Source organism: Cetorhinus maximus, chromosome 18 (assembly GCF_964194155.1).
Source record: "Cetorhinus maximus chromosome 18, sCetMax3.hap1.1, whole genome shotgun sequence".
NCBI classification, from domain to species: domain Eukaryota; kingdom Metazoa; phylum Chordata; class Chondrichthyes; order Lamniformes; family Cetorhinidae; genus Cetorhinus; species Cetorhinus maximus.
Window position 1 is genome coordinate 2,920,460 of NC_135896.1, and position 27,530 is coordinate 2,947,989.

At 44.9% G+C, this 27,530-nt stretch overlaps 1 protein-coding gene across 1 annotated transcript in view; it reads left to right on the forward strand.

The window, feature by feature from the left end:
* The first annotated feature begins 1,174 nt into the window (after positions 1-1,174).
* Positions 1,175-27,530, forward strand: part of ppp1r36 (protein phosphatase 1 regulatory subunit 36) — a 35,721-nt gene continuing 9,365 nt past the window's right edge. Inside the window, exons 1-8 of the mRNA XM_078563391.1 lie at positions 1,175-1,201; positions 4,804-4,868; positions 10,157-10,243; positions 12,987-13,126; positions 14,395-14,464; positions 17,520-17,618; positions 23,864-23,995; positions 26,341-26,383. Coding sequence (XP_078419517.1) covers positions 1,175-1,201; positions 4,804-4,868; positions 10,157-10,243; positions 12,987-13,126; positions 14,395-14,464; positions 17,520-17,618; positions 23,864-23,995; positions 26,341-26,383 — 663 coding nt within the window. The remainder of the gene's footprint in view (positions 1,202-4,803; positions 4,869-10,156; positions 10,244-12,986; positions 13,127-14,394; positions 14,465-17,519; positions 17,619-23,863; positions 23,996-26,340; positions 26,384-27,530) is intronic.

Sequence of the window (27,530 nt, forward strand, 5' to 3'; positions counted from 1 at the left end):
TTTCTTTGCAAATTTGTTCCTCAACATCCTTCCCACTTGTTGGTGGCATATAGACTACATCAAGCAATATTGTTGCACCTTCTTTAATCCTTAGCTGTAGCCAAATAGATTCTGTCCTTGAACCCTCTGGGACATCTTTTCCCTAGCACTGCAATGCTTGCCTTTATTAATACACCCACCCCTCCCCCTTTTCTTCCATTCCTATCTTTCATGAACATCTTGTATCCAGGGATATTTAACACCCAGTCCTGCCCTTCTTTGAGCTATCACATGGCAATCTGTGCCTGTAACTCACCAATCTTATTTACCACAACTCTGTGCATTCACATATATGCACTGCAACCCTGATTAGACTCTATAACTTTCTCCTGTGCTCTGACCCCACATATTAACTTACAACTCACTAACCTAGTGCTAGCTGTTTTTCCCAGTATTCTGTGCACCTTGCTATCCCTCTTTAATATTATTTCCTCATTCCCACACCCTCCCCATCAGCACTAGCAAAACACCCAGTAAGGAATTCAGTCCCTGGCTCTGTTCAGCTGCAACCTGTCCAGTTTGTGCAGGCCCAGTCTCCCCTAGACCTGGTCCCAATGTCCCAAGGAACCAAAGCCCTCCCTCCTGCGTCATCTGGCCAGCCGCACATTCACCTGATTTATCCTCCTGTTTCTGTACTCGCCCCAGGTACTCTCCCTGAGGTAATTATTCAATCCCTGTTGGGGGTATGCGCGGGGGTGGGGGGGGTGGTGGGAGAGGTGTTACTCTTTCCCAGGGAGGGAGGGGTTTACTCTACTCTATCCTGGGGTCATCACTCAATCCGGGGGCGGTGGGAGATGGGTTGGTGGTTACTCTCCCCTTGGGGTTATTACTGTCAATCTCCGGTGGTTACTCACTGAGCTCATTGCTCCCCGCGTTACTCATTACTTGGAGATTTGGGGGGGTGGGTGGGGGTGGTTAAGGGGTAGGGGGGGTTACTCTCACCTACCCCGGGGGTTATCACTCAATCCCCAAGGCCGGGGGAGAGTGGGGGGGGAGGTTTTACTGTCAATCCCCTCTGGGGACTCCCACTGGTTACTCTCTCCTGCTGTGCTGCTGGAATGATTGTTACTTGCTGCGGTTGCCAGGATACCGGTGTAAACAGGCTGTGTGGGGTTGCGGCTGCTGCCTGGGAGGGATGGACGGGTACCTCAACCTGGAAAAGGTGAGCACTGCGAGAGGGGGAAATGTTCCGAGAGGAGCCGCAGGGCAGGACGAGGCGAGTGGGGAAGGAGCTGAGGAGAGCCCGGGAGCTGGGGGTAACCCATCCCGGTGAGGAGACTCCTCGCTCTCTCACTCCCCTCCACAACTGACGCTGTCACTAGCGGGCTGTTATTGATCGGGCACTGTACACCTCAATGAAAAACCTAACCATTTGCTCTACTCGCAGCACCGTGAGACTAACTCTAACTATTAACCTTAACCCTAAACCCTCACCCTAAAACCTTATCCAAATCACTAACCCTAACTCTAAAACCTAACCTCAATCACCAACCCTAATCTTCAAATCTAAACCCAGTAACCGTGGTGAGAGGTCACTTGGAATAGTTTTTTTTGTTGCCCATCCCTAGCTGCCCTTGAGAAGGTGGTGTGATCTGCCTTCTTGAACCGCTGCAGTCCGCCTGGTGCACATTAGGGTTAGGAGCTGATGGAAAGGGTCCAGCTATGATGTCCTCGCATGGTGCGTGATCTTGAGACTTGGAAAGGGTGCAGAGGAGGGCGAGTTGGCAAGTCTCCAGTAAAGCATCTTAGTTATCAAAGTAGGATAAAAGAGTTTAGAGAAGTGTAGATATAGGGGTGATTTGATGAGGTTTATAAGACAATAACAGGAATAAATTGTGATACAGTTGACTGATGGTTCCAATTAAAGATATTAGGGAGAAGAAACAGTCACAAATATTGCCCTGGATTTTTTCACCACTTCCAGACAATCACATGGTTTTGGTTGGTGTGGGGAGTTCAAGTTCAATGTGCCAGAATTGTGTGGGACAGGCTGGATTGACCAGAGGATCTTTACCTGTCCATCAGTGTTCATGTGTTCCTATAAATTCCTCTGGCCACATTTATAATGGAAACTCCCTATGTAAACGTGTCATGCTGTAACTACACCGTCATGTAAGTGTAGTGCATTGTAGTGCTTCAATTTTCAATTTCCCAGCCTCGGGCTATTCTGCAGAGTATCTCCTGTATCCAGGCAACTTTACTTTTCTGCTTCAAGTCCCACTCCAGAGCCTTGAGCACGTAATCCAGACTGACACTCCAGTACAGTACTGAGGGAGTGCTGCACTGTTGGAGGTACTGTATTTTGGATAACATGTTAAAACGCAATGCCATCTGGTCTCTCAGATGAATGTAAAAGATGCCACGGCACTATTTTGAAGAGCAGGAGAGTTCTCTCCAGTCTCCTGGCCAATATTTACCCCTCAACCAAAAAAAATCTGATCATTATCACGTTGCAGTTTGTGGGAGCTTGCTGTGCACAAATTGGCTGCTGTATTTCCTACACTACAACAGTAACTACAGCTTCATTGGCAGTAAAGCACTTAGGAACATCCTGGGGTTGTGATAAGCACTACAGAAATATAAATCTTTATTCTCCTTTTTTTACAAATAATATAAACCGTTGTCTTACATAAAAGGAGAGTAGACTGGGTGCCTGTAAAATGAAGATTGACTTTTTTGAGGTCTTTGTACCTGTTAATTTTATATCCTTTCCTCTCATCCCAATTTACCCGAAGACTACATGACCCTGAGTTCTTGTGTAGCAATGCCTTAGAAAACGGACTCATAATAAATAGCAGCGCTTGCATTTGTTAAAAGATATTCACATTGTAATGTCTGAGGCTGTCATTGGCAGTGCTATCAAGCGGCACTTACTCAGCAATAACCGACTGAGTTTGGGTTCCACTAGGGCCACTCGACTCTGGACCTCATTACGGCCTTCGTCCAAACATGAAATAAAGAGTTGAACTCAAGTTGTTCAGTACCATTTTCAACTCCAGATACTGCATGCAGCAAGGCCTGGACAACATTCAAGCTTGGACTGAAAAGTGGCAAGTAGTATTCGTGCCACACAAGTGCCAGGTAATGACCATCTCCAACAAAAGAGAATCTAACCATCTCTCCTTGACATTCAACAGCATTAATATCGCTGAATCCCCAAACATCAACATCCTGGGGGTTACCATTGACCAGAAACTGCACTGGACTAGCCATATAAATACTGTGGCTACAAGAGCAAGTCAGTGGCTAGGAATCCTGCAGAGAATAACTCACCTCCTGACTCCCCAAAGCCTGTCCATCATCTACAAGACACAAGTCAGCAGTGTGATGGAATACTCTCCACTTGCCTGGTTGAGTGCAGCTCCCACAACATTCAAGAAGCTTGACACCATCCAGGACAAAGCAGCCCACTTGATTGACACCCCATCCACAAACATTCACTCCCTCCACCACCGATGCACAGTGGCAGCAGTGTGTACCATCTACAAGATGCACTGTAGGAACTCACCAAGCCAAGCCTCCTTAGACAGCACCTTCCAAACCCACAACCACTACCGCCTAGAAGGACAAGGGCAGCAGACACATGGGAACACCACCACCTACAAATTCCCCTGCAAGCCACACACCTTCTCACTTGGAATTGTATCGCTGTTCCATCACTGCCTCTGGGTCAAAACCTTGGAATCTCTTCCTGACAGCACTGTGGACTATCCTATCCCACAGGGACTGCAGCGGTTCAAAAAGGTGGCTCACCACCATCTTCTCAAGGACAATTAGGTTGGGCAATAAATGCTGACCTAACCAGCAATCCACATCCCAAGAAGGAATAAAAAGGATACTTTGAATTACTTTACTTGAATGGTGGTGACTGTTATGTAGGTGAACATGATAGCCATGGGTAATATATCACAAACATTGCAAAGAGTGGCTGCCAAAGGAGGATCATCCTCCCTGTTATACAGAGCAGGGACTGCCCGTAATACACCCACGGTCACTTCTAATAAACCTAGGGTCACTCATAATACACTCCAAGGTTAATCACCCACCACTTATACAGCCCAGGGAGGATCACCCCTTCCTGTTATACACCCTAAGGCTGTCGTTATACACTGACAGTCACTCGTAATACACCCCCGAGGATATCACATGGCCATTATATATCCCAGGGAGGTTAATCATCTGTTATACCCACTGAGGCCAACACCACCACCCCCTCCCCCCCACCCATTATATCCCCCAGGGCTGATCCTCCTTACCCGTTCTACACCCCGGGGGAGGATTGACTTGAATAGAAAGCGATATTGGATATGGTGTATATGGGGGTGCCAATTGTAGATTTGACCTCCAACCTCGAATTGCCGCAGCCTGGCACTGCTTTCTTTGGTCTGCCCTCCAGGGACACCGTCTTTTCATAGCCAATTGGAAATGGAACTGAGCCTTTGTTACCCAATAAGATTAATTTTAGCTGTCAAACAACCTATTTTAGCCATCTCCAATATTTTATAACTGATAGACAAAAAGTTTGAAAGAAAATGAAAGAAGCACAATTTTGTTTAATATTTCTATGATTTTTCTCCTGGGTTTTTGCTCCGAGCAGTTTCCAGGAGATTAATCTTCAATCCCTGGGGACTCCAGGACAATCCTGGAGGGTTGGCAACACTAGGGTGGACTGCTGATATCCTTACCTTTAATTCGATATACTTTGATATTCTACTGAGAATCTCATGTATTTCTTTTCATAATTGGACTATTTGTATTTTGCAGCTGATTGCAGCAGTACCTGCACAGTGGGTCTGGAAGGATGACACAAACACACTTGAGTTAGTCAGGTATGTGACTTGACCTGTTCAGTCCCACATAACGCCTGCAGCCTTCCTCCTCTGTAGGGTTGTTCAGTCAAGCGTTTCGGGAAAAGACTGACAGAGATTCTGTTCATGTCCCTGTGCATCATCTGGTGTGGTATGAAAGAAAGAGTTTTCACTTCTGTCCATCAACACATCGATTTTAAAATTCTCATTTCTCACCCCTCCCTATCTCTGTAATCTCCTCCAGTCCCACAGCCCTCCGAGCTCTCTGTGCTGCTCTCAATCTGGCCTCTTGTGCATCCTTAATTTTTATTGATTCACCATTGGTGGCCATGCCTTCAGCTGCCTGGGCCACAAGTTCTGGGATTCCCTCTCTACACCTCTTTGCCTCTCCACCTCTCTACCCGACTTTCCTCCTTTAAGACATTCCTTAGAACCTATCTCTTTGATCAAGCTTTTGGTCACATGTCCTAATATCCCTTTATGGGACTCAGTGTCGTACAATGTTTGAGAATGCTCCTTTGAAGCCCCTTAGGATGTTTTTGCTTTGTTAAAGGAGCTATATAAATACAGGTTGTTGTTGGTGTTGTTTAGATTGCAGTTTAATGACTTCTCCCAGAAGCATTATTGAACAGCCGCTGTTGTGATGTACGATAAGTGTACCAACTATTGGTAAAGTCCCAACAACAGTGAACTGAGTGGCCGATTCATTTATTGCTATTTTGGTTGACAGAGGTTGAGGAAGGAATCCTGACAGGACAGCAAAAGGGTTACGTGCTTTTCGTCAAACTTAGTGTGGGATCTTTAACTCTGTCCCAGTTACAAAAGCAAAACAGGCAGACAGGTGGAGCTTGCTTGACCAGATGATGATTGGATACAGGACTGTACACACCAGACCTCACTGGGTCCTGGGTTCAACCTGTGCTGATTGGCTGATCTTCGGTGGAGTTGCTGGTGGAACCTGATTCTGAACACTGTACTATCCTTCATCTCATTAAAGTAGCTTTCCTTTTATGTGTAATAAAAGCAAAACACTGCGGATGCTGGAAATCTGAAATAAAAACAGAAAGTGCTGGAAAAATTCAGGAAGCCTGGCAGCATCCGTGGAAGGAGAAAAACAGAGTTAATGCTTCAAATCTGTATGACTCTTCTTCGAAAGAAGATGACAGTTCCAAAGAAGAGTCATATTGGACTCGAAACATTAACTCTGTTTCTCTTTCCTTTTATGTGTGTAAGCCAAGATGATGAATTTTGACTGTGGAGGGGATCACAGCCCAGACATTGTAACCCTCATACAATGTCTACAGGTGTGTACCTCCAGCAGCGGTAGCTGGACATGAGTGGGATCCCTGCCACTACCTAAACCTGAGAACTTGATGTCAGTTGTGATACCCCTGACCTTCGGACATTGGCTAACGTAATAGAGACTGGGCATTGAGAAAGTGTGCCACTAGTCTACAACACTGCTTATTGAATGAGTCTGGGAAAATTTAGTATTTTGGAGAGACGGTGGCATAGTGGTAACGTCACTATACTAGTAATCTAGAGACCCAAACTAATGCTCTGGAGTTGAGATGATCAGATTAGCCATGATCTCATTTAATGGCGAAGCAGTCTCATTGGGCCGAATGGCCTACTTCTGCTCCGATGTCTTATGCTGTTATGTTCTCTGGAGGTATGGGTTCAATCCCACCATGGCAGCTGGTGAAATTCAATTCAATTAATAAAATCTGAAACTGAAAGCTAGTCTCAGTAATGGTGGCAATGAAACTACCATTGATTGTTGTAAAAACCCATCTGGTTCCCTAATGTCCTTTAGGGAAGGAAATCTGCCGTCCTTACCTGGTCTGGCCTACATGTGACTAATGTGGTTGACTCTTAACTGCCTCTGAAATGACCTCGTAAGCCACTCAGTTCAAGGGCAATTAAGGATGGGCAACAAATGCTGGCCTTGACAGTGACACCCACGTCCCATGAAAGGATAAAGGACTCTTCACACTGTCTGTATAAATAGTACAGGTGTCAGCTCTTGTGGTGACACACTGACCTTTCTCAAACAGCTTTCCCTGTTTTTTTTTGCAATCTGTGTAATTACAAATCCATTTTCAGCAGAAACCATCTCTACAGAAACCATGGCCAGGATTTTCTCACTGAAAGTCAATGGAATTTATGCTGGTTCATCAAATTTTCCATCCTGCTCAAGACGGGACCCCTGGGGGCGGGGCCAGGAAATCCCAGCCCATAATACTAATGGAAAATACTGAAAATGCTGGAAATCTGAAATAGAAACAGAAAATGCTGGAAAACCTTTGGGCAAGAGGTGCAGGAGGAATGTGAAGAAGACCTTTTTTATGCAGCTGGTGGTAATGACCCAGAACTCACTATCCATGAGGGTGGTGGATGTGAAGAAGATCAATGATTTCAGAATGAAATTGGATGGGCACTTGAAGGGAAAAGGCATGCAGGGTTGTGAAGATGGTGCGGGTGAATGAGACTGACTGGATTGCTCCCTGGAGAGCCGGCATGGATTCAATAAGCCGAATGGTCTCCTTCTCTGCCATAAATGGCTCTATGACTGTAAGTGACTCTAAATACTCAGCAGGTCGGGCAGCATCAATGGAGAGAAACAGCGCTAATGTTTCAGCTTGATGATCTGAATGGAAGGTCAGGATAAAATTCATCGACCTGAAACGTCACCTCCACAGCCTGACTGGCTGAGTATGTACAAGATTTCCTGTTTTGCTATTCTATGGAAACCATCTCTTTCAGATCAGACGTTAAATGGTCTGTCCACTCAGGTGGACATAAAAGACCCTTTGGCACTATTTCAAAAAAGAGTAGGGGGGTTCTCCCCAGTGTCCTGGCCAATATTTATCCCTCTAATCAAAATCACAAGTACAGGTGACCTGGTCATTATCTTATTGCTGTTTATGGGAGCTTGCTGTGTGCAATTTGGCTGCCACATTTCCTACATTACAACCTTAGCTATATTTAAAAAAAAACACTTCGCTAGCAATAAAGCACTTTTGGACATCATGAGCTTGTGAAAGGTGCCACAGAAATATAAGTTCTCCTTTAACCTCTTTTCCTTTATTCACCTTTCCCATTCAGTCTTGAAATTTGACATTGTTTCTGACTCAGTTACTAATTCCAACGTGAAGTCCAATTTACCAGGCCAGGTCCCTTCTCTTCGTTGTTCTGACCAATATTTACCTTCTCGATCAATATCACAAAAACAGGTGATCCGATCATTATCCTATTGTTTCTTTTTGGGATCTTGCTGTGCAGAAATTGGCTGCCCTGTTCCCTAAATTACACCAGCGACTACACTTCAAAGGTACTCGATACTTAAGCATTGATACTGAGCGTCCTCAGGTCATGAAAGGTGCTACAGAAATGCAAGTTCTTTCTCTATACCGAAAAGATTACTGTGCCTCTGAAAGAGGAGATGCATCCTTGTTTCCAAAAGAACTCTTGGTTGAAAAAGTGGACAATGACAATGCCCCCCCCACCGTCAGTGAGGGACTGAAGAGCTGTTGCTGGTTTGCTCACAGAATATTCACCCGACTGTCTTTATGATTGCAACAAGACCATTTTGTGCACCAATGGATTTAATGTGGAGGTCAATGACGTCTGACCTTCACTCAGGCAAAGAAATTCACAGAATTCTACACAGTATTTAAAAAAAAAATCACACACACAAACAGCTGACCCAAGTTGCTGTTTACTGGATTCACTTTGTTGAGCTTGTCAGGAATTTAGGCAAATTTAGGTTGTACCCCAGAGCAGTTTTAAGTTTTGTTGCTTCCGATTTTATAGGAATTCCTGTTTTCACAGGTTTTTCCTGGGCAGGGACAATTAAGTGGGTTTGCCTGTAGAGGGCGTGTGTAAATTTTACAGCTAAGGGGAATGCAGTGTGACATGCTAACGTCTCTTAGGGCAGGATTTTTAATTCGGCAGGCGTGTGCGATCGGCAGGCCAGGGAACAGACCGCCGACCACGATTGGCCCCCGACCTCAGTTTCACGCTGCCTGGCCAATTAACGGCCAACCAGCATGAAACGCACGCTGAAATGCTCAGCGCTGCCAGAGCCGGGGTGAGAGGGCAGGTGCTGATGTACACAAGGGCGCAGGGGAACGTGGAACAAAAGCTCCCCGAAGGCGGAGAGCTACCTCAGGGAGCTGAAGAATTTAAAAGCAATCAAAGATTTTAAAATCCAGGAAAACTGTCCACGCATCAGAATCAGTCACCTGAACACATAGATGATGAAAATTCTGCCCAAACATTTTTATTTTTAAAAATTTAATAACGGAAACCTCTTCCCACTCTTGGATGAGGTTTCATCAAAATGCAAAGTCTGCCTGGCAGATTCGCCCGTCCGCCAACCGAAAGGTTGGACGGACCACGAAAATCGGGAACAATTGGAACTTTAATGGGCTTAAATGCCCTCTTAATTGTTGGCAGGTGCACTTCCGACTTTTACCGACCGAAATATCACTTGCCCGACATCATCGGACACTATTTTATACTCGAGCGGGTTGGGCATGTGCCTGAATGCCGAGCTAAAAACTCTGCCCTAAGTCTGAGAATGTTAATAAGCTTACCAAGAAAGTGTGGGTGAGGAAGACTTTGAAGAACCCAACAGGTTCCTCCAAACTGAGCTATATGAGTAGAAAAGTAGTTAGTGAGAATATTTATCCAACATCACAAAGACAAACAGGTTATCTGATTACAATCACTTTGTTTGTGGAAGTTTGCTATGTGCAAACTAGCTTAGTTTTTTATTTGTTCATGGGATGTGAGTGTCGCTGGCTAGGCCAGCATTTATTTCCCATCCCTAATTGCCCTTGAGAAGGTGGTGGTGAGCTGCCTTCTTGAACCGCTGCAGTCCATGTGGTGTAGGTACACCCACAGTGCTGTTAGGGAGGGAGTTCCAGGATTTTGACCCAGCGACAGTGAAGGAACGGCGATATATTTCCAAGTCAGGATGGTGAGTGACTTGGAGGGGAACTTCCAGGCGGTGGTGTTCCCATGTGTCTGCTGCCCTTGTCCTTCCAGGTGGTAGAGGTCATGGGTTTGAAAGGTGCTGTCGAAGGAGCCTTGGTGAGTTGTTGTTATTGATGCTTCCATTCTTGTAACAGTGATTACACTTCCTAATTATTGACTGTAAAATGTTTTGGGACATTCTGAGGTTGTGAAAGGTTCTATAAAAATGCAAGTGCTTTCTTTTCTTCTAATTGTAACACCGAGGGCACGCTACCTGTCCAGCTGTCGTTCCTGCCAATTTTAATGTCCATGTTTTTGTTTTGCAGCTTGCTGCCGAGTCCAGACACTAAAGAGAAAAGGCCATCGTCCAGAATTCGTACTTTCATGGATCCCTTGAACCAAGGGTTTGAGAAGTGAGTGAGTGACTTGCAGACATAATAACATATCAAATAGGAGCAGGAGTAGGCCATTCAGCCGCTCGAGCCTGATCCGCCATTCGATAAGATCATGGCTGAACTTTGACATGAACTCCACTTACCCACCCGGTCCCTTATCCTGTGATTTCATTGGTCTCAAAAATCTATGAACTGAGCTCTCTAACCCCAAAAATTCCCAACACATCAGTTCAAGAAATTTCATCTCATCTCAGTCCTAAATGGCCAACCCCTTATTCTGAGACTGTTCCCCCTGTTCTAGATTCCCCAGTCAGAGGAAATAATCTCTCAGTATTTCCCTGTCAAGCCCTATAAGAATATTATGTTTTCATCCTGACTTCACCATCCTGACTTGGAAATATATCGCCGTTCCTTCACTGTTGCTGGGTCAAAATCCTGGAACTCCCTCCCAAACAGCACTGTGGGTGTGCCCACACCGCATAGACTGCAATGGTTCAAGAAGGCAGCTCACCACCTTCTCAAGGGGCAATTAGGGATGGGCAATAAATGCTGGCCAAGCCTACAAAGCCCACATCCCATGAATGAATAAAAAAAATCATGAAATCACCTCTCATTCTTCTAAAATCCAGGGAATATAGACCTATTCTACTAAAACTCTTCTTATATGACAGACCTCTCATCCCAGTAATCAATCTGGTGAATCTTCTTTGCACCCTTTTTAAGGCAAGTATATGCTTCCGTAGGTATGGAAACTAAAACTACACATTGTACTCCAGCTTTATCTAATTGCAGTGAGACTTCCATACCAACAGCCGATTGGTAATACGGAACTTGAATCTTGATGAAAAGAGAGACATGTTGCTGAATCTTTTCATCTTGCACTCATCAAGAATGCCAAATTTCAAAAGATTACAACAATTTATATTACGGGAGAAAAGGGTGCTTATTGGTGATTCCATGATTGGGCAGCACTTGCCAAACAATCCTGAGTGTGCTAATAGCTACACTAACAGCTAATTTGAGCTCATAAAGTGGCTCATTTACGCTTGGTAGAAATGACATACATTCATGCGCAGGGACCCGTTCTCTACAAACTAAAGGAAAAGCCCTTTTTTGAATTACCCGGGAGCTTATGGAGCCTGTAGTTCCTCTTTGCTTTCTCCGTGGCAATGCCTTAGCCAATCAGAGTCGACTTACCAATCAATCAGCACCTTTTCTCCTGCAGTATAAATTGTTATGATCATTTGAAATTTGGCATTCTTGTATTTGTCCTGATAAGTGCAAGATGAAAAGCTTTGACAACATGTCTCTCTTTTTAGCAAGATGTCCTTGCTCTAATCCATCCCCCAACCTCCTTGCAATAAAGGCTGAGATACCATTTCTCTTCCTAATTAGTTGCCGTTCCTGTATGTTAACTTTCTGTGATTCTTGTACAGATCTCTCTGGATGACAACATTTACTCATCTCTTAAAAAATAAAGAATATTTTACTTTTCCATTCTTCCTACACTTCCCTGCATTATACTTTTTCTGCTGCCCTCTTGTCCACCCACTTAACTTATCTGTATCCTTTTGCCTCCTCCTATATTTCCCTCATAGACTACTTTCCTAACCAGCTTTGTAACATCAGCAATTTTGGTTTTATTACACTCAGTCCTCTCTTCTAAGGCACTGATGTAAATTGTAAATTAGCTGAAAGCTGAATGCTGCTCCTTGTGACAGCTCACTAGTTACAACCTGCCAAGCTGAAAATGCAGGGAATGGCAGCGTAGTGATAATGCTACTGGGCTAGTAGTTTAGATATCGCTATCAAATCCCACTAGAACATCTGGGGAATTTAAATCCTGTTAATAAATAAACCTAGTATTTAAAAAAATACAGCTGCATCAGTAATGGTTGTTAGTGGAGTGTTGTAATCTGGTTCATTAATGCCCTTTAGGGAAGGAAATCTGCCATCCCTACCAGGTCTGGTCTATATGTGATGCCAGTCCCATTACAATGTGGTTAACTCTTAACTCCCCTCTGAAATTGCCCCACAAGCCACTTAGTTAAGGGCAATAACTGTAGACCTTGCCCATATCTGTGCATGAATTTAAAAAGTGACCTGCTTCTTCCTACCCGGTTTCTGTCTGTTTCCCAATCCTAAATCCATGCTAATATATTATCCCCAATCCCAAAAGGCCTAGTTTTGTGTAATAACCTCATATATTCCACCTTATCAAACACTTCCTGAAAATCCAGTTTTTTTTTCCCCACTCATTCCTCCTTGTCTATCCTGCTAGTTACACACTTAGAAATCTCTACTAGATTTGTCAAACATGATTTCCCTTTCAAAAAACAGTGTTGACTCTGGCTAATCATACTGATATTTTCCGAGTATCCTGTTGCCTGTCCTCAGTAGTAGATTCTAGAATTTTCCCTTCCACTGATGTCAGGCATTCTCTCTCCCTCCTTTCCTGAATAAGGGGGATAAAGGCCTTCCAATCCACAGAGGACATTCTAGAATCTAAAGAATTTTCAAAGATCAAACCAATGCCTCCACCATCTCTGTAACTACCCCTTTCAAAATCCTAACAGTTGGGCCAACAGGTTTGTTAAGATTTAGCAGACACGAGACCGACACTCCAATGCGGTTCTGAGGGGGTGCTGCACTGTCAGAGGCACTGTCTTTCAGTTTTATTTTGTTTCTTTTCTTTGATGTTGGCACAGGAAGGTGAAAGGTAAATTAGCAACTCAATAATATCTTGTTTTTTTGAAACCAGCTCAAAGACTGGCATTTTCAGGCATAGTATTGCCATGCTGAGGAAAGCATTAAGCAATGGGAAAGTTCTGGGAAGTGCACTAGAAGTCCAGAAATCATCAGATCGGCGAGGACAATATGTTACACTCGAGGATGTCAAACGTGAGCATGCCGTGTGCAATATTACACTTTTCATTGTTTCCCCTTTCCCAATCATTGCCTCCATTCCTCTTCCAAAGACACTAACTCCCACGAGAGCTGGCATTCCTCCAAGTGTGTCTGTTATGGTTCAGTGTGTACCACTTTCGTCTCTGAAGGTCACTGCTATTACCCCCACTCCAGAGGTGTAAGCTAATCTAGGCTATTGCTCCAGTGCAGTGCGGTATTATCCCAGTCTTTCAGATAAAATGTTAAACTAAGTCTGCCGTGAATGTAAAAGATCCCACGGACACACTTAGAAGAAGAACGGGGCGTTCACCCTGGCACCCTGGGCCAATATTTATCCCTCAATCAATGTCACTAAGACAGGTTATCTGATCATTAGTGAGTCCAGGTTGCTGTGGCAACATGCATGATGTAATCTGGAAATGTGCATAGTGGTGATAGAGGCGCCAACGTTCTTTCCATCACATGGTCGATCAGGAATCTCTGCCACTCTTACCACCTGGCAATGGCATGTGTTGGAAGGATTTGCAGGTTGATAATCAACCTGTTTGGCCACATTATGAACATACCTTCCTTGGCCCTCCTGGGGTGAGACTGGAACCTGGAGCTTCTGGCTCAGGGGCAGGGACGCTACCCACTGCTCCACAAGATCTCCATAACACTGGAGTAGAGAATTCCAAAGATTCACAACCCTCTGAGTGAATAAATTTCTTATCATCTAAATGGCCAACTCCCTATCCTGAGACTGTGACCCCATGGTCCAGACTCTCTAGTCAGGAGAAACAGCCTCTCAGCATTTACCTTGTCAAACCCTCTAAGAATGGCATACATTTCGATGAGTTCAATTCTCATTCTGCTAAACTCCAGAGCCTAGAGGCCCATTCTACACAATCTCTCCTCCTAGGACAACTCTCGCACCCCAGGATTCAATCTAGTGAACCTTCCTTGTTCACTCCCTAAGGCAAGTATATCCTTTCTTAGAGATCAAAACTGTACTCAGTACTCCAGATGTGGTGCCACTGCTCCATTCTACTCTATCCTTCCTTGTAGAATAGCACTATCATCCCAGAAATGAATCCATGGTTGATCTGGAATCAGAGTGGAGTCAGTGAAAAAACCTTGCACTGACATAGGGGAGATAGAAATGGATAGCAAGCAACTGGGGAGAGGGTATCTGAAGGTGGGAGCAGACAGGGTTATTGTGTTAATTGCGTTCAATATATTGGTTATTATGATGTAACATGTTTTTGTTCTTCCTTTAACAGAGGCTGCTTTCCTTTTATTGAAAGAATATGATTCACTGAGAATTTCACTGCTTTTTCAGCAGATGTTAGGGTAAGAGGCTGGCTCTTTTTGCTGCCTTATAGCTGTGCTACTGCTGTTCTGTCCTTCCTTATTCAGAGCAGAGAGATTTCTCAATCTTCATGGCCAACAGTTATCCTCCGTTGAACAACACCCTTACAGATTATCATGTTAGTGTTTGTGGAAGCTTTCTATGCATGTTTCCTAATTACAGTAGTGACCACACTTCAAACAAAGCACCCCATTGGCTGTAAAATATTTTGGGGCATCCTGGGGTGGTAAAATGTGATATAAAACTGCCGGTCTTTCTCTGTAGTCATCTCTGTCTCTCTCGTCCTCTCTCTCCCTCCCTCCCTCCCTCTTCCTTCCTCTCTCTCTTTCTCCTGCCCCACTTCTCTCTCTCTCTCTTTCTATACATGTTTGTCAGTCACTTTGTTTGTCTCTGTGTTCTTCTGCTTGTCTTTGTCAGTTACACTGGGAATAATTTTAATTCAGATGGTGGGATAGGCTCGGGTGGAGTTTGCTGCTTGGCCCATGACTTCGTTGGACACTAGATCCAGGGATCGCTCGAACCCCATCCCTTCAGTGTCCCAGTGGGTGAGTTAGGTTAAAGGGATCACCCACCACCCCAGCCTTTTCCCACCCTCCCCTACCTCTTCCTCAAGTCTTTCTCTCTCTTTCTGTGTTTTTGTTTCTCTTGATTTCTTGTTGTTAATATTTTGATAGGTCAGCATTTGTTGTCCATCCCTAATTGCCCTTGAGAAGGTGGTGGTGAGCTGCCTTCTTGAACCGCTGCAGTCCATGTGGTGTAGGTACGCCCACAGTGCTGTTAGGGAGGGAGTTCCAGGATTTTGACCCAGTGACAGTGAAGGAACGGTGATATATTTCCAAGACGGGATGGTGAGTGACTTGGAGGGGAACATGCAGGTGATGGTGTTCCCATGCATCTGCTGCCCTCATCCTTTTAGATGGTAGTGGTTGTGGGTTTGGAAGGTGCTGTCAAAGGATCCTTGGTGAGTTGCTGCAGTGCATCTTGTAGATGGTACACACTGCTGCTACTGTGCGTCGGTGGTGGAGGGAGTGAATGTTTGTGGATGGGGAGTCAACCAAGTGGGCTGCTTTGTCCTGGATGATGTGGAGCTTCTTGAGTGATGTTGGAGCTGCACTCATCCAGGCAAATGGAGAGTATTCCATCACACTCCTCACTTGTGCCTTGTAGATGGTGGACAGGCTCTGGGGAGTCAGGAGGTGAGTTACTCATGGCAGAATTCTTAGCCTCTGACCTGCTCTTGTAGCCACAATATTTATATGGCTGGTCCAGTTTAGTTTCTGATCAATGCTGACTCCCCAGGATGTTGATGATGGCGGTGGGATTCAGCAACATATTGCCATTGAATGCCGAGGGGAGTTTCTCTCTTGTTGAAGGCTGAGATAAGGGAGATGGAATGGGAGGAGATTCATGCGAAGCATGAACACCAAAACAGACTAGTTGGAATAAGGGCCTGTTTCTTTGCTGTATATTCTATGCATTTCTTTCAACAAACCAGCACAGGTATTATGGGATGAATGGCCTTTTTCTATGTTGCTTGATTCTATGGTTGCATAAACACTGGTCTGTAGCCCAGTATTGTAGCCAATGGGCAGCAAGCTACGTGACCACGTCACTGAAATGGTGGTTCCTGTATGGTACTTTCTCACTGCACCATGTCTCGGTCTCTCTGGTCCCCACCCCACTTTCCAACGAACTAAAGCAACTGATAGAATGCACATGGAGATGGCTCAGGAGGCACAGAGATGCTGCTGATCAATTTATTCTGTTGCCTTAACCCTGCACAGAGAGCCTCCAATCTTGGTGAGTTTTGACCAGGACAAGACATGGAATGAAACATCAGCATTCACCCAATAGCTGTGATAGGGAGGCAGAAGCTGCTATTGCATTTTTTGGGATCGGTGGGGGCCTTACTGGCCATTGATGCATTTAGGGGTTCTCTAGATGAATATATGAGGGAGAAAGGAATAGAAGAAAATGCTGATGGTTGAGGTGAAGAGGAGTGGGAGGAGGCTCATAGGAGCATAAATACTGTACATGTCAATGACCTGTTTAACTTGATGTAACTTGTTGAGGTCCTAAGCCCTACTGGTCTATTTTGTGCCCTGGATAACGGTAAACCCAGCCTGGAGATTATTGGATAACGGTAAACCCAGCCTGGATATTATTGGATAACGGTAAACCCAGCCTGGAGATTATTGGATAACGGTAAACCCAGCCTGGAGATTATTGGATAACGGTAAACCCAGCCTGGAGATTATTGGATAACGGTAAACCCAGCCTGGAGATTATTGCATAATGGTAAACCCAGCCTGGAGATTATTGGATAACGGTAAACCCAGCCTGGAGATTATTGGATAATGGTAAACCCAGCCTGGAGATTATTGGATAACGGTAAACGCAGCCTGGAGATTACTGGATAACGGTAAACCCCACCAGTTGATTTAGGGATAAATATTGGCCAGGACACTGTGGATAACTCCCCTGATCTTCATCAAACAGTGCCATAGGATATTTTACATCCTCCTGAGAAAGCAGTTGTAGCTATGATTTAAAGTTTCATTTGAAACGGCATCTCTGACAGGGCAGCACTCCTTTAGTACTCCACTGGAGTGTCAACCTAGAGATTATGGGCTCATCTCTGAAATGGGATTTGAACCCACACCCTTCTGCCTTAGAGGTGACAGTGCTACCCACGGAGTAGGTGCTGCACTGTCATAGGTGCAGTCTTTAAGATGAAACAATAAACCATGGCCCCACCTGCTCTATCAAGTGGTCATAAAAGATGCCACAGCCACTATTTGAAGAAGACCAAGGGAGTCAGTAACAATACTTCCACTATTGGGAAAGGAATGGAGAAAAACGTGGATGGATGATGGAGAGGGGAAGAATTCTGATGAAAGGTTCACCAATGAAACAATATTTTAATTTCCCAGTTTCGGATGGAACTGCTGTGTATTTTCCAAAGTTTTCATTTCCAAATTTTTGCTGGTTGTATTATGATATGTAAAATGCAGCCTCTTTCTTTTGCTGTTCCAGGACTCGTCACTTGAATGAATTCCTGATGACTTTACTCAGTTACTTTTCCGCATTTCTTTCCAAGTATGATTTGGAGTCCAAGCCGGGTATTTTTGTGACGTAAGTGTGGTCGTAAGAACCTAAGAAATAGGAGCAGGTGCAGACTACATAGCCCATTGAGCCTTCTCTGCCATTCAATATGATCATGGCCAATCTTGGGCTTGGAAATTTGAATTCAATAAAAATCTGGAATTAAAAGTCTGATAATAACCATGAAACCCTTGCCGATTGTTGTGAAATCCCATCGGTTTACTCATGTCCTTTAGGAAAGTAAATCTGTCGTCCGTACCTGCTCTGACCTACATGTTTTTTTTCATTCACGGGGTGTGGGCTTCGCTGGCTGGGCCAGCGTTTATTGCCCATCCCTAGTTGCCTTGGACAAGGTGATGGTGAGCTGCCTTCTTGAACCGCTGCAGTCCCTGTGGTGTAGGTACATCCACAGTGCTGTTAGGAAGGCAGTTCCAGGATTTTGACCCAGTGACAGTGAAGGAACGGTGATATATTTCCAAGTCAGGATGGTGAGTGGCTTGGAGGGGAACTTCCAGGTGGTGGTGTTCCCATCTATCTGCTGCCCTTGTTCTTCTAGATGGTAGTGGTCGTGGTTGTGGAAGGTGCTGTCTAAGGAAGCTTGGTGAATTCCTACAGTGCATCTTGTAGATGGTGCACACTGCTGATACTGTGCATTGGTGGTGGAGAGAGTGAATATTTGTGGATGTGGTGCCAATCAAGTGGGCTGCTTTGTCCTGGATGGTGTCAAGCTTCTTGAGTGTTGTTGGAGCTGCACTCAACCAGGCAAGTGGGGAGTATTCCATCACACTCCTGACTTGTGCCTTGTAGATGGTGAACAGGCTTTGGGGAGTCAGGAGGTGAGTTACTCTCTGCAGGATTCCCAGCCTCTGACCTGGTCTTGTAGCCATAATATTTATATGGCTAGTCCAGTTCAGTTTCTGGTCAATGGTAACCCCCAGGATGTTGATAGTGGGGGATACAGTGGTGGTAATGCCATTAAACATCAAGGGGCAATGGTTAGATTCTCTCTTGTTGGAGATGATCATTGCCTGGCACTTGTGTGGCATAAAAGTTTCTTACCACTTGTCAGCCCAAGGCTGGATATTGTCCAGGTCTTGCTGCATTTGGATATGGACTGCTTCATGTGACTCCAGACCCACAGCAATGTAGTCGACTCTTAATAATGCCCTCCAAACAAGGACAATTAGGGATGGGCAATAAATGCTAGCCTAATCAGCAACACCCACATCTTATGAATGAGTAAAAAATACCCAATTTTCCTGCCTGCTCCCCATATCCCTTAATTCCCTGAGAGACCAAAAATCCATTTATCCCAGTCTTAAACGTATTCAGCGATGGAGCATCCACAACCCTCTGGGGTAGAGAATTCCAAAGATTCACAACCCTTCGAGTGAAGTAATTTCTCCCCATCTCAGTCATAAATGATTGGCCCCTTATCCTGAGACTGTGCCCCCATGTTTTAGATTCCCTGACCAACAAAACAATCTCTCAGTGTCTACCCTGTCAAACTCCTTCAGAATTTTGTAGGTTTCAATAAGATCGCCTCTCATTCCTCTAAACTTTGGAGAATATAAGCCCAATTTACTCAGCCTCTCATCATAGGACAACTCCCTCATTCCAGAGACCAATTTAGTGAACCTTCCTGTACCACCTCCAAATCAAGTATATCCTTTCTTAAATGTGGAGACCAAAATCTTTCTCGCAGGATGTGGGTGCCGCTGGCTGGGCCAGCATTTTTATTGCCCATCGTTAATTGCCCTTGAGAAGGTGGTGTGGAGCCGCCTCCTTGAACTGCTGAAGTCCATGTGGTGTAGGTACACCCACAGTGCTGTTAGGAGGGAGTACCATCGTTTTGACTCAGTGACGATGAAGGAATGGTGAAAACTGCACATAGTATTCCAGATGCGCTCTCACCTAAACCCTGTTCAACTGTAGCAAGACTTCTATATTCTTGTACTCCGATCCCCTCGCAAAAAAGGCTAACACTTGCATGCTAACTTTCTGTGTTCCTTGTACACCCAAGTCTCTATGAACATCAACACTTACAAGTTCCTGACCTTTTAAAAAATACTCTGCTTTTTTATTCTTATGACCAAAGTGGATAACTTCACACTTCCCTATATTATATTCCATCTGCCATCTTGTTGCCCACTCACCTAACCCATCTATATCTCTTTGCAGCCTTTCTGTGTCCTCCCTGTAGTTTACCTTTCCACCTAGCTTGGTATCATCAGCAAACTTAGATACATTACTCTCTGTCTCTTCATCTAAGTCATTAATATAGATTGTAAATAGCTGAGGCCCCAGCCCTTATCCTTGCGGCACTCCACTATTCACTGCCTGACAACTTGAAAAAGCTCTATTTATGCCCACTCTCTGTTTTCTATCCATTAACCAATCCTCTATCTATGCTAATATATATACCCTCAACTCCATGAGCCTTTATCTTGCCAATTAACCTCTTGTGCGGCACCTTATCAAATGCCTTTTGGAAATCCAGGTATACTACATCTACTGGTTCCCCTTTATCTACCACGCTAGTTACATCCCCAAAAAAATCTATAATAAATTTGTCAAATAGTGTCTCGCTAAAGGTGTTGGGAATCACATCGCCAATAGTCCGTAACCAAGGGGAGATTTGAAATAGGTGTTCCAAAATATGAGGGGATTTTGTTAGAATAAAATAAGGAGAAACTATTTCCAGTGACAGGAGGGTCAGTAACCAGAAGAGATTGGTTGAAGGAAATTGACAAAAGAACCAGAGGGGGACAAACATTTACACAGTGAGTTGTTGGTGATCTGGAACGGACTGCCTGAAAGGGCGGTGGAAGCAGATTCAATCGGAACTTTCAAAAGGGAATTGGATGAATAATTGAAAAGGAACCATTTACAAGGCCCTAAGCTCTGGCATTTCCCTCCTAAACCTCTCCGCCTCTCCACCTCCCCCTCTCCTCTTAAGATGCTCCTTAATAAGTGCAGAGAATATTTTTATACTCATGTAGCTGAGGTGATAGATAGACAGAAGTAGACCGCCATCTGTAACACACTGTGGGAAATCTTTGATGACCTGTGAAAGAACCCCGGAAACAGTGGCTGGCTGCAGAAGCCAGGCACAGCTTCCAACAACATTGGTAACTTCTGGATGGGCAGCTGACTGTGGGTGTCATAGACACTTTCAATGTGACTTAAAACCTGACTGGGACTATTTGGTCTCAGATGACTGAACAACATGATAAACAACAACTTGTATTTATAAAGAACCTTAAACATCGCAAAATGTCTTCACAGGAGCAATTAGCAAAAGACATTTGACACTGAGCCAGATAAGGAGATACTAGGACAGGTTTTAAGGAGCATCTTAAAGGAGGAAAGTGAGGTAAGAGAGGTGGAGAGGTTTAGGGAGGGAATTCCAGACTTAGGGTCCAGACATGAGTACCAATGATGGAATGATTAAAATCTGGGATGTGCGAGGGGCTAGATTTGGAGGTGCGCAGAGATCTTAGATGGTTGTGGGGCTGGAGGAGATTACAGAGCTAGGGAGAGGGGATGAAGCCATGGAGGAATTTGTGCATGAGGATTTTAAAATTAAGACTTTGCCAGACTGGGAGCCAATGTAGGTCAGAGAGCACAGGGATGATGCATGAACGGGACTTGGTGCAAGTTAGGATAGGGACAGCAGGGTTTTGGATGAGATCAGGCTTGTGGGGAGGGGAGGCCAGCCAGGAATGCATTGTAATTGTCAGGTCTGGAGGTGATAAGGTCAAGAGGTAACAAAAGTTACCGATGAGTAACACCTCTCATATTAGGAATGTGGTAACAGAGCACTTAAAGATCATAATATAATTAGGCAGAGTCAAACATGGATTCGTGAAATGGAAATCATGTTTGTCAAATCTACCGAGAGATTTTTGAAGTTGCAACTTGCAAAATAGATAAAGGGAAGCCAGTGGATGTAGTGAATTTGGATTTTGGAAAAGTGTTCAATAAGGGGCCAAACAAGAGGTTTTTACACAAAATTTCGCTTATGGGCCGAGGGTAATATAACCCAATGCAGGCAAGACAACGTGTATCGCTGACGGTTCCCAGGGCTGGGGGAATTGGAGGGTTAGTGGCAGGAATGGCATCCAGCTGTAAAATCTGCCAAATCCAAAAGAAAAGAGATGATAGTTGATATAAAGAAATGATCAACCAGCATTGTGGTGACCCCATGTCACATAGGAAAATCTGAAAGAGGAAAGAAAGAGAGGATGGGACTAATATATGAGCATGGATTGAGGATTGGTTAATGACAGAAAGTAGGAATAAAGGGGTTATTTTTGGATTGGCAGGCTGTAAGTAGCAGGGTACTGTAAGGATCAGTACTTGAGCCTCAGTTATTTACAATCCATATCAATAATGTGGAGGAGGGCAGTGGGTTTAATGTACCCAGGTTTGCTGACATTACTCAGTTAAGTAGGAAAGGAAGCTGTGAGAACAATGCAAAGAGGCAGCATAGGGACAAATGCAGGTTGAGGGAGTGGGCAAGAACATGGCAGATGGAATATAATGTGAGAGAATGTGTGGTTTTCTATTTTGTAGGAGAAATAAAAAAAAAAGCAGAACATTTTTTGATTGGTGAGAGACTGGGAAATGTTTGCATTGAAAGGACCTGGGTGTCCCTCTACATGAACGTACAGAAAGTTAACACGCAGATGCAGTGAGCAACTAGGAAAGCAAATGGTATATTAGCTTTTGTCACAAAGGGTTGGAGTATAACAATATCGAGTCTTACTACAATTATTTGGCACTTTGTTGAGATCACACCTGGAGTATTTTTTTTATTTGGTCACAGTATGTGAGAATCACTGGCTGGGCCAGCATTTATTGCCCATCCCTAATTGCCCTTGAGAAGGTGGTGGTGAGCTGCCTTCTTGAACCGCTGCAGTCCATGTGGTGTAGGTACACCCACAGTGCTGTTAGGGAGGGAGTTCCAGGATTTTGACCCAGCGACAGGTGAAGGAACGGCGATATATTTCCAAGTCAGGATGGTGAGTGGCTTGGAGGGAAACTTCCAGGTGGTGGTGTTCCCATGTTTCTGCTGCCCTTGTTCTTCTAGATGGTAATAGTTGTGGGTTTGGCAGATGCTGCCGAAGGAGACTTGGTGAGTTCTTACAGTGTATGAACATTGCATTGAGAAAATGAGTGTATGTGTGTGTGTGTGTGGGGTGGGGGTGAGAAATAATGAGCGTGAGATTGTGCGTCTGCCTTACTCCCAGTCTCAGGTTTCTCATTTACTCTCACCACCCACTCACAGTAGGCGAGGGTGAGTGATCACCCTGAGCCTGGAAGTGAGACTGGCACACACACATACTCTGGTCATTTTTATTAATTACTCTTTTTTTAAGCTTAACTTATTGCTCTGGGTTGTTTCAGTTTTGTCCAGCAGTTGTTTCTTTTCTTAATGCCTCAACTTTTATTTTGGAAATTCAGTTTAAGGTTGTGCCGAACCCAGATTAAAGAAAGTTGGAATGTTCAGGCTGAGAGTTTGGACTTTTTGAAGCTGGTCTGTCAGGTCAACTTCATTCGTTGCTGCGCGCTGCTGTTGAGGAGATTGGGGGCTTGGGAGGGGGGTTGGGTGGAGAGGGTTTGGTTGGGGCATGGGGAGGGGTAGGGGGGAAAGTTGGGGAGGGGGTGTTGGGGAAGGGTTGTGAGGGTGTTGGGGAGGTTGGAGGGAGCGGTGGGGAGAAAGTTGGAGGGGATTGAGGTGGATGGGAGATTGGTGGGAGGGAGTGGGAGCTGGGGGGTGGATGGAGGAGGCTGTTGGAGGGAGGGGTGAAAAAGACATTGGTGGCACCAATATTTTTTCACTTAAAAAAGCAAAGTTTTACTGACTTTTGGGGACTCAAATGATTAATACATAGGAAAACAATGTAATAGTAGATTTAGAAATGATATGGCCAACACATTTTCTTAGACCTCCAGCATCTCAAAATTTGGCACTGATTGTGACCCAGCGACAGTGAAGGAACGGTGATATAGTTCTACGATGGTTAGTGGCTTGGAGGGGAACTTGTAGGTGGTGATGTTCCCAAGCATCAGCTGCCCTTGTCCTATGTGGTAGATGTCACGGGTTTGGAAGGTGTTCTCAAAGAATGTGATGAGAAGGTGGGTGGGGTGGGTTTGAGGGAATCGAGGCAGAGATGGCAGACCGGGTTGATCAATGAAAATGGGAGGGGCTTACTTAGTCTGATCGCTCTTTGCTGTTTTGTTTCTGTTTTGCTTCCCCTTATTCTCAGTGCTCTGGACCAAATAGAGATAGCTGAGGCTAACGCTAAAATGGATCTGGCACGAAAACTGATGGCACAGATATACTCCAGATTGTTACTGGGCCTGGGCATGGCTGAACAGCACCACATGGCATGTGGAAAGTAAGTACAGATCTCAGGAGCTCTTCAGTTTTGTTCCCCATCACTCACATCTGCGTGGATGGCTGCCAGGTCTGGGCTAGCACGAGGCTGAGTGGCCGCTCTCCCAGGCCCTGCTCCCAATCTCATTTCCAGGTGCCTCCCTCCTTTTTTGTTTTTGGCTTCTTTCCCTCATCTCCCCTCCACCTGATTGGTATTGGCACAGCCAAAAATATCCTGCATGGTGGCAGCGTGACCGGCCAGAATAACTACTACAACCACAGGCTCTCTCTCTCTCTCTCCCACCTAAGCTGCTCCATAGATTCTGTGTCTGGAGGAGCAGTGAGAGTGGGAGAGAGGGAACTGTTGATTGGATGAACTGGGACACCGAGTATGGTTGGGAGAGCAGCTCTTCACAGATTCTCTCTCTCCCATACTCGTTGCTCCTCCAATCAAAACTATTATTTTCCCACTCTCAATGAGATACCTTTGCTTGCAATTGTTCATCTGTGTTTGGACTGGGGAGGACCCATAATGTGTGGGTGTGACCTTTCTTGAATTTTTTTGTCCCCATCGTTGATGTTTCGTGGGCTATTTGTGAGGGCGAATTTGTCTGCTGCCCTCGTGTATTTTGAACACAGGGCTCATTTTAGACAAGTAAAGAGCTCTTGTGGAGGCAGGGGACATGACTGATACTTTGCATCGTTACATCATATTATAGAATGATGCAGCACACGAGGCCATTCAGCCCATTGTGCCTGTGCCAGCTCTTCAGTAGGGTTATGATTAGTTCTACTTTCCTGCCCTTTCCCCATAGCCCTGTAAGTTTGTTTGTTCATCAAGGGCCGCTGGAGCAGATTGAATAGTAACTTTCAAAAGGGAACCGGATAAATACTTAGAGTAAAAATTTGATGTGAAAGAATAGAGTAGTGAGACTGTTTGGATAGCTCTTTCAAAGAGCCAGCACAGGCACAATGGGCCCAATGGCTTGTATCTTTTCATGAATCTGTGGTCAAATAGATAGATTTTAAAGGTATGTCTTAACGGATGAAATAGATTGGAATACAGAGCAAGGGATTTCCTGAGTTTGGGTCCTTGGCAGCTGGAGGCATGGTCACCAATGGTGGGAAGAAGGCGGGAATACACAAGGGGCCAGAATTGGATGAAAACAGTTCTCAGAGGGTTTAGGGCCAGAGTAGGTTACAAAGATAGGGAGGGGTGAGGCAATGCAGGAATTTAAACAGAAGAGTGGGAAAATAAAAACAAAACATGGGGTGGAATTTAATGTCCTCCCCCTTGGCAAGTTTCATAGGGGGGCATTTAATCAGGCAGGAGGGCAGATGGTGGGAATGACCACTGAAGGGCCTAACCCCTCACTGCTGGTATTCACCCAATGGTGGGCGAGAGACTTATCAAGCAGGAAGCCCAAAATGCAAACCCCAGTGTCTTTGCTTAAGGGCTGCCAGAAAGGGAAACCTCATTGTCAAGCACTCAGTGCGTGATCGAGGGAACCAGCATCAGGATGGAGGGGACCCACCGAGAACCACCGCCACCCCCCCTTCCCCCTTGCTGCTGACCACCCTCCCCGTTCCCCTCATCTGCCACCTCCACCCCATGACCCACTCTCCCATCATCACTCACCTGGGATCCAGCAACAATCCTAGGCCTCGGGTACGTGTAGTACCAGCAGCAGCCAAATCCCCAGTGGTACTGCATTCAATAGAGCTGTCAGCCTGTGATTGGCTGGCAGCTCTTGGCAGGCTGGACTTCCAACCCCAGGGTTGTAAATCCTGGGAAAGGCCCGTCACTACCTAATATGGTGTGCCTTCCTGAAAAGGGGCAACGCGGGAATCTCATCAGCTCTCCAGACCCAGTCACCTCCATTAAGTACTGTCCATAGATCCTATTTTGTAGTTAAACACGTCAACCATCCCCACAGGTACATTCCCTCCCTGCCCTTGGGTATATCCCCATGGATATATTGGCCTTGGAAGTAGTGCAATATAGATTTACCAGAATGATACCTGGACTCCAAGGGTTAAATTGCAAAGAGCAATTAAATACTTATGGGTTGTATTCACTGGGATTTAAAAGGTTACGGTGTGATTTGATCCTAGTTTAAAATATTAAGGGAACAGATAAGGGTCGATAGAGAGAAACTATTTCTACTGGTTGGGGAGTCTCGGACTTGGGGTCAGAGCCTAAGAATTCGAGCCAGATCTTTCAGTAGTGAAATTAGGAAACACTTTTCCAAACTTCTCCCACCCTTTGTGTGTAGCTCTCTTACACAGTATATGCTCAAATAGCCGATTGGTTTTTACTGTGTTGGTTTGGGATGAAGCAAAGTAACTGATTGGATTTCTTGACAGGGCGATGGGGTCATCCACACACAAGGACAGGCAGCTGTATGAGGTAAGTGGCATTCTCACAGACAGGGAATAGCTCACCAGCCTCTCCTCCATTCCAGCTAAAAGGATCGAAAGCCCTCAAGGGTAAACTTGAAGCTCAATCCAACAGCAATCAGCAAACAACAGTTAGCATGGATTCTAAAGAGGAAGATCCTCACTGACACTTCATCATGACTGTTTCCAAAGACATGATACCTCATAATCCTGCAAACCTTTCCTCTTTAAATGTATATCCAATTGTAAGTTACTAGTGAATCTGCTTCCACCTCCCTTCCAGATCACAGAATCTCAGTGCAGAAGAGGCCCATCGAGTCTGCACCGACACGTGAGAAACACCTGACCTACCTACCTAATCCCATTTACCAGCACTTGGCCCATAGCCTTGAATGTTATGACGTGCCAAGTGCTCATCCAGGTACTTTCTAAAGGATGTGAGGCAACCCGCCTCCACCACCCTCCCAGGCAGCGCATTCCAGATCCTCACCACCCTCTGGGTAAAAATGTTTTTCCTCACACCCCCCCTAAACCTCCTACCCCTCACCTTGAACTTATGTCCCCTCGTGGCTGACCCTTCAACTAAGGGGAACAGCTCCTCCCTATCCACCCTGTCCATGCCCCTCATAACTTGCTATGTAAAAGAAAAATTATTTTCACATCACTTCTGGTTCATTTGTGAATTATTTTAAATCTGTACCCTCTGGTTACTGACCCATCTGCAACCAGAAACTCTCCTTTTTCATCCTGACAAAACCATTTCTTAACGGTTGTTAAGTTCCAATAGATGTTTGGAAATGAAGACTGAAACCAAGACAGACTCCTTCAGACAGAGTTTTATTGTTTGTCATAAAACTTTCCACAGACCATATTAGTCTCAGCTGTCATCCCTTTTATCCAACCAAACGGGTACTTAGTTAAACAGCCTAATAATTAGCAATTGAACTTTAACTGTTTCCTTCCCAACAGATTCCCCTCTTAAAAAGTAACCCTGAGTTTATATAAACACAAAAAATAGTAATGACAAACAACAGTATATATTTTTCATTCAATAAATTTACCTTATTCCCCTCCTTAAAAATAAAAACACATGTATAGATATGAGCACACAAAAGTATTTTTTCTTAAAGAAAAAGGCATCCCTCTTTGAGGGTCTC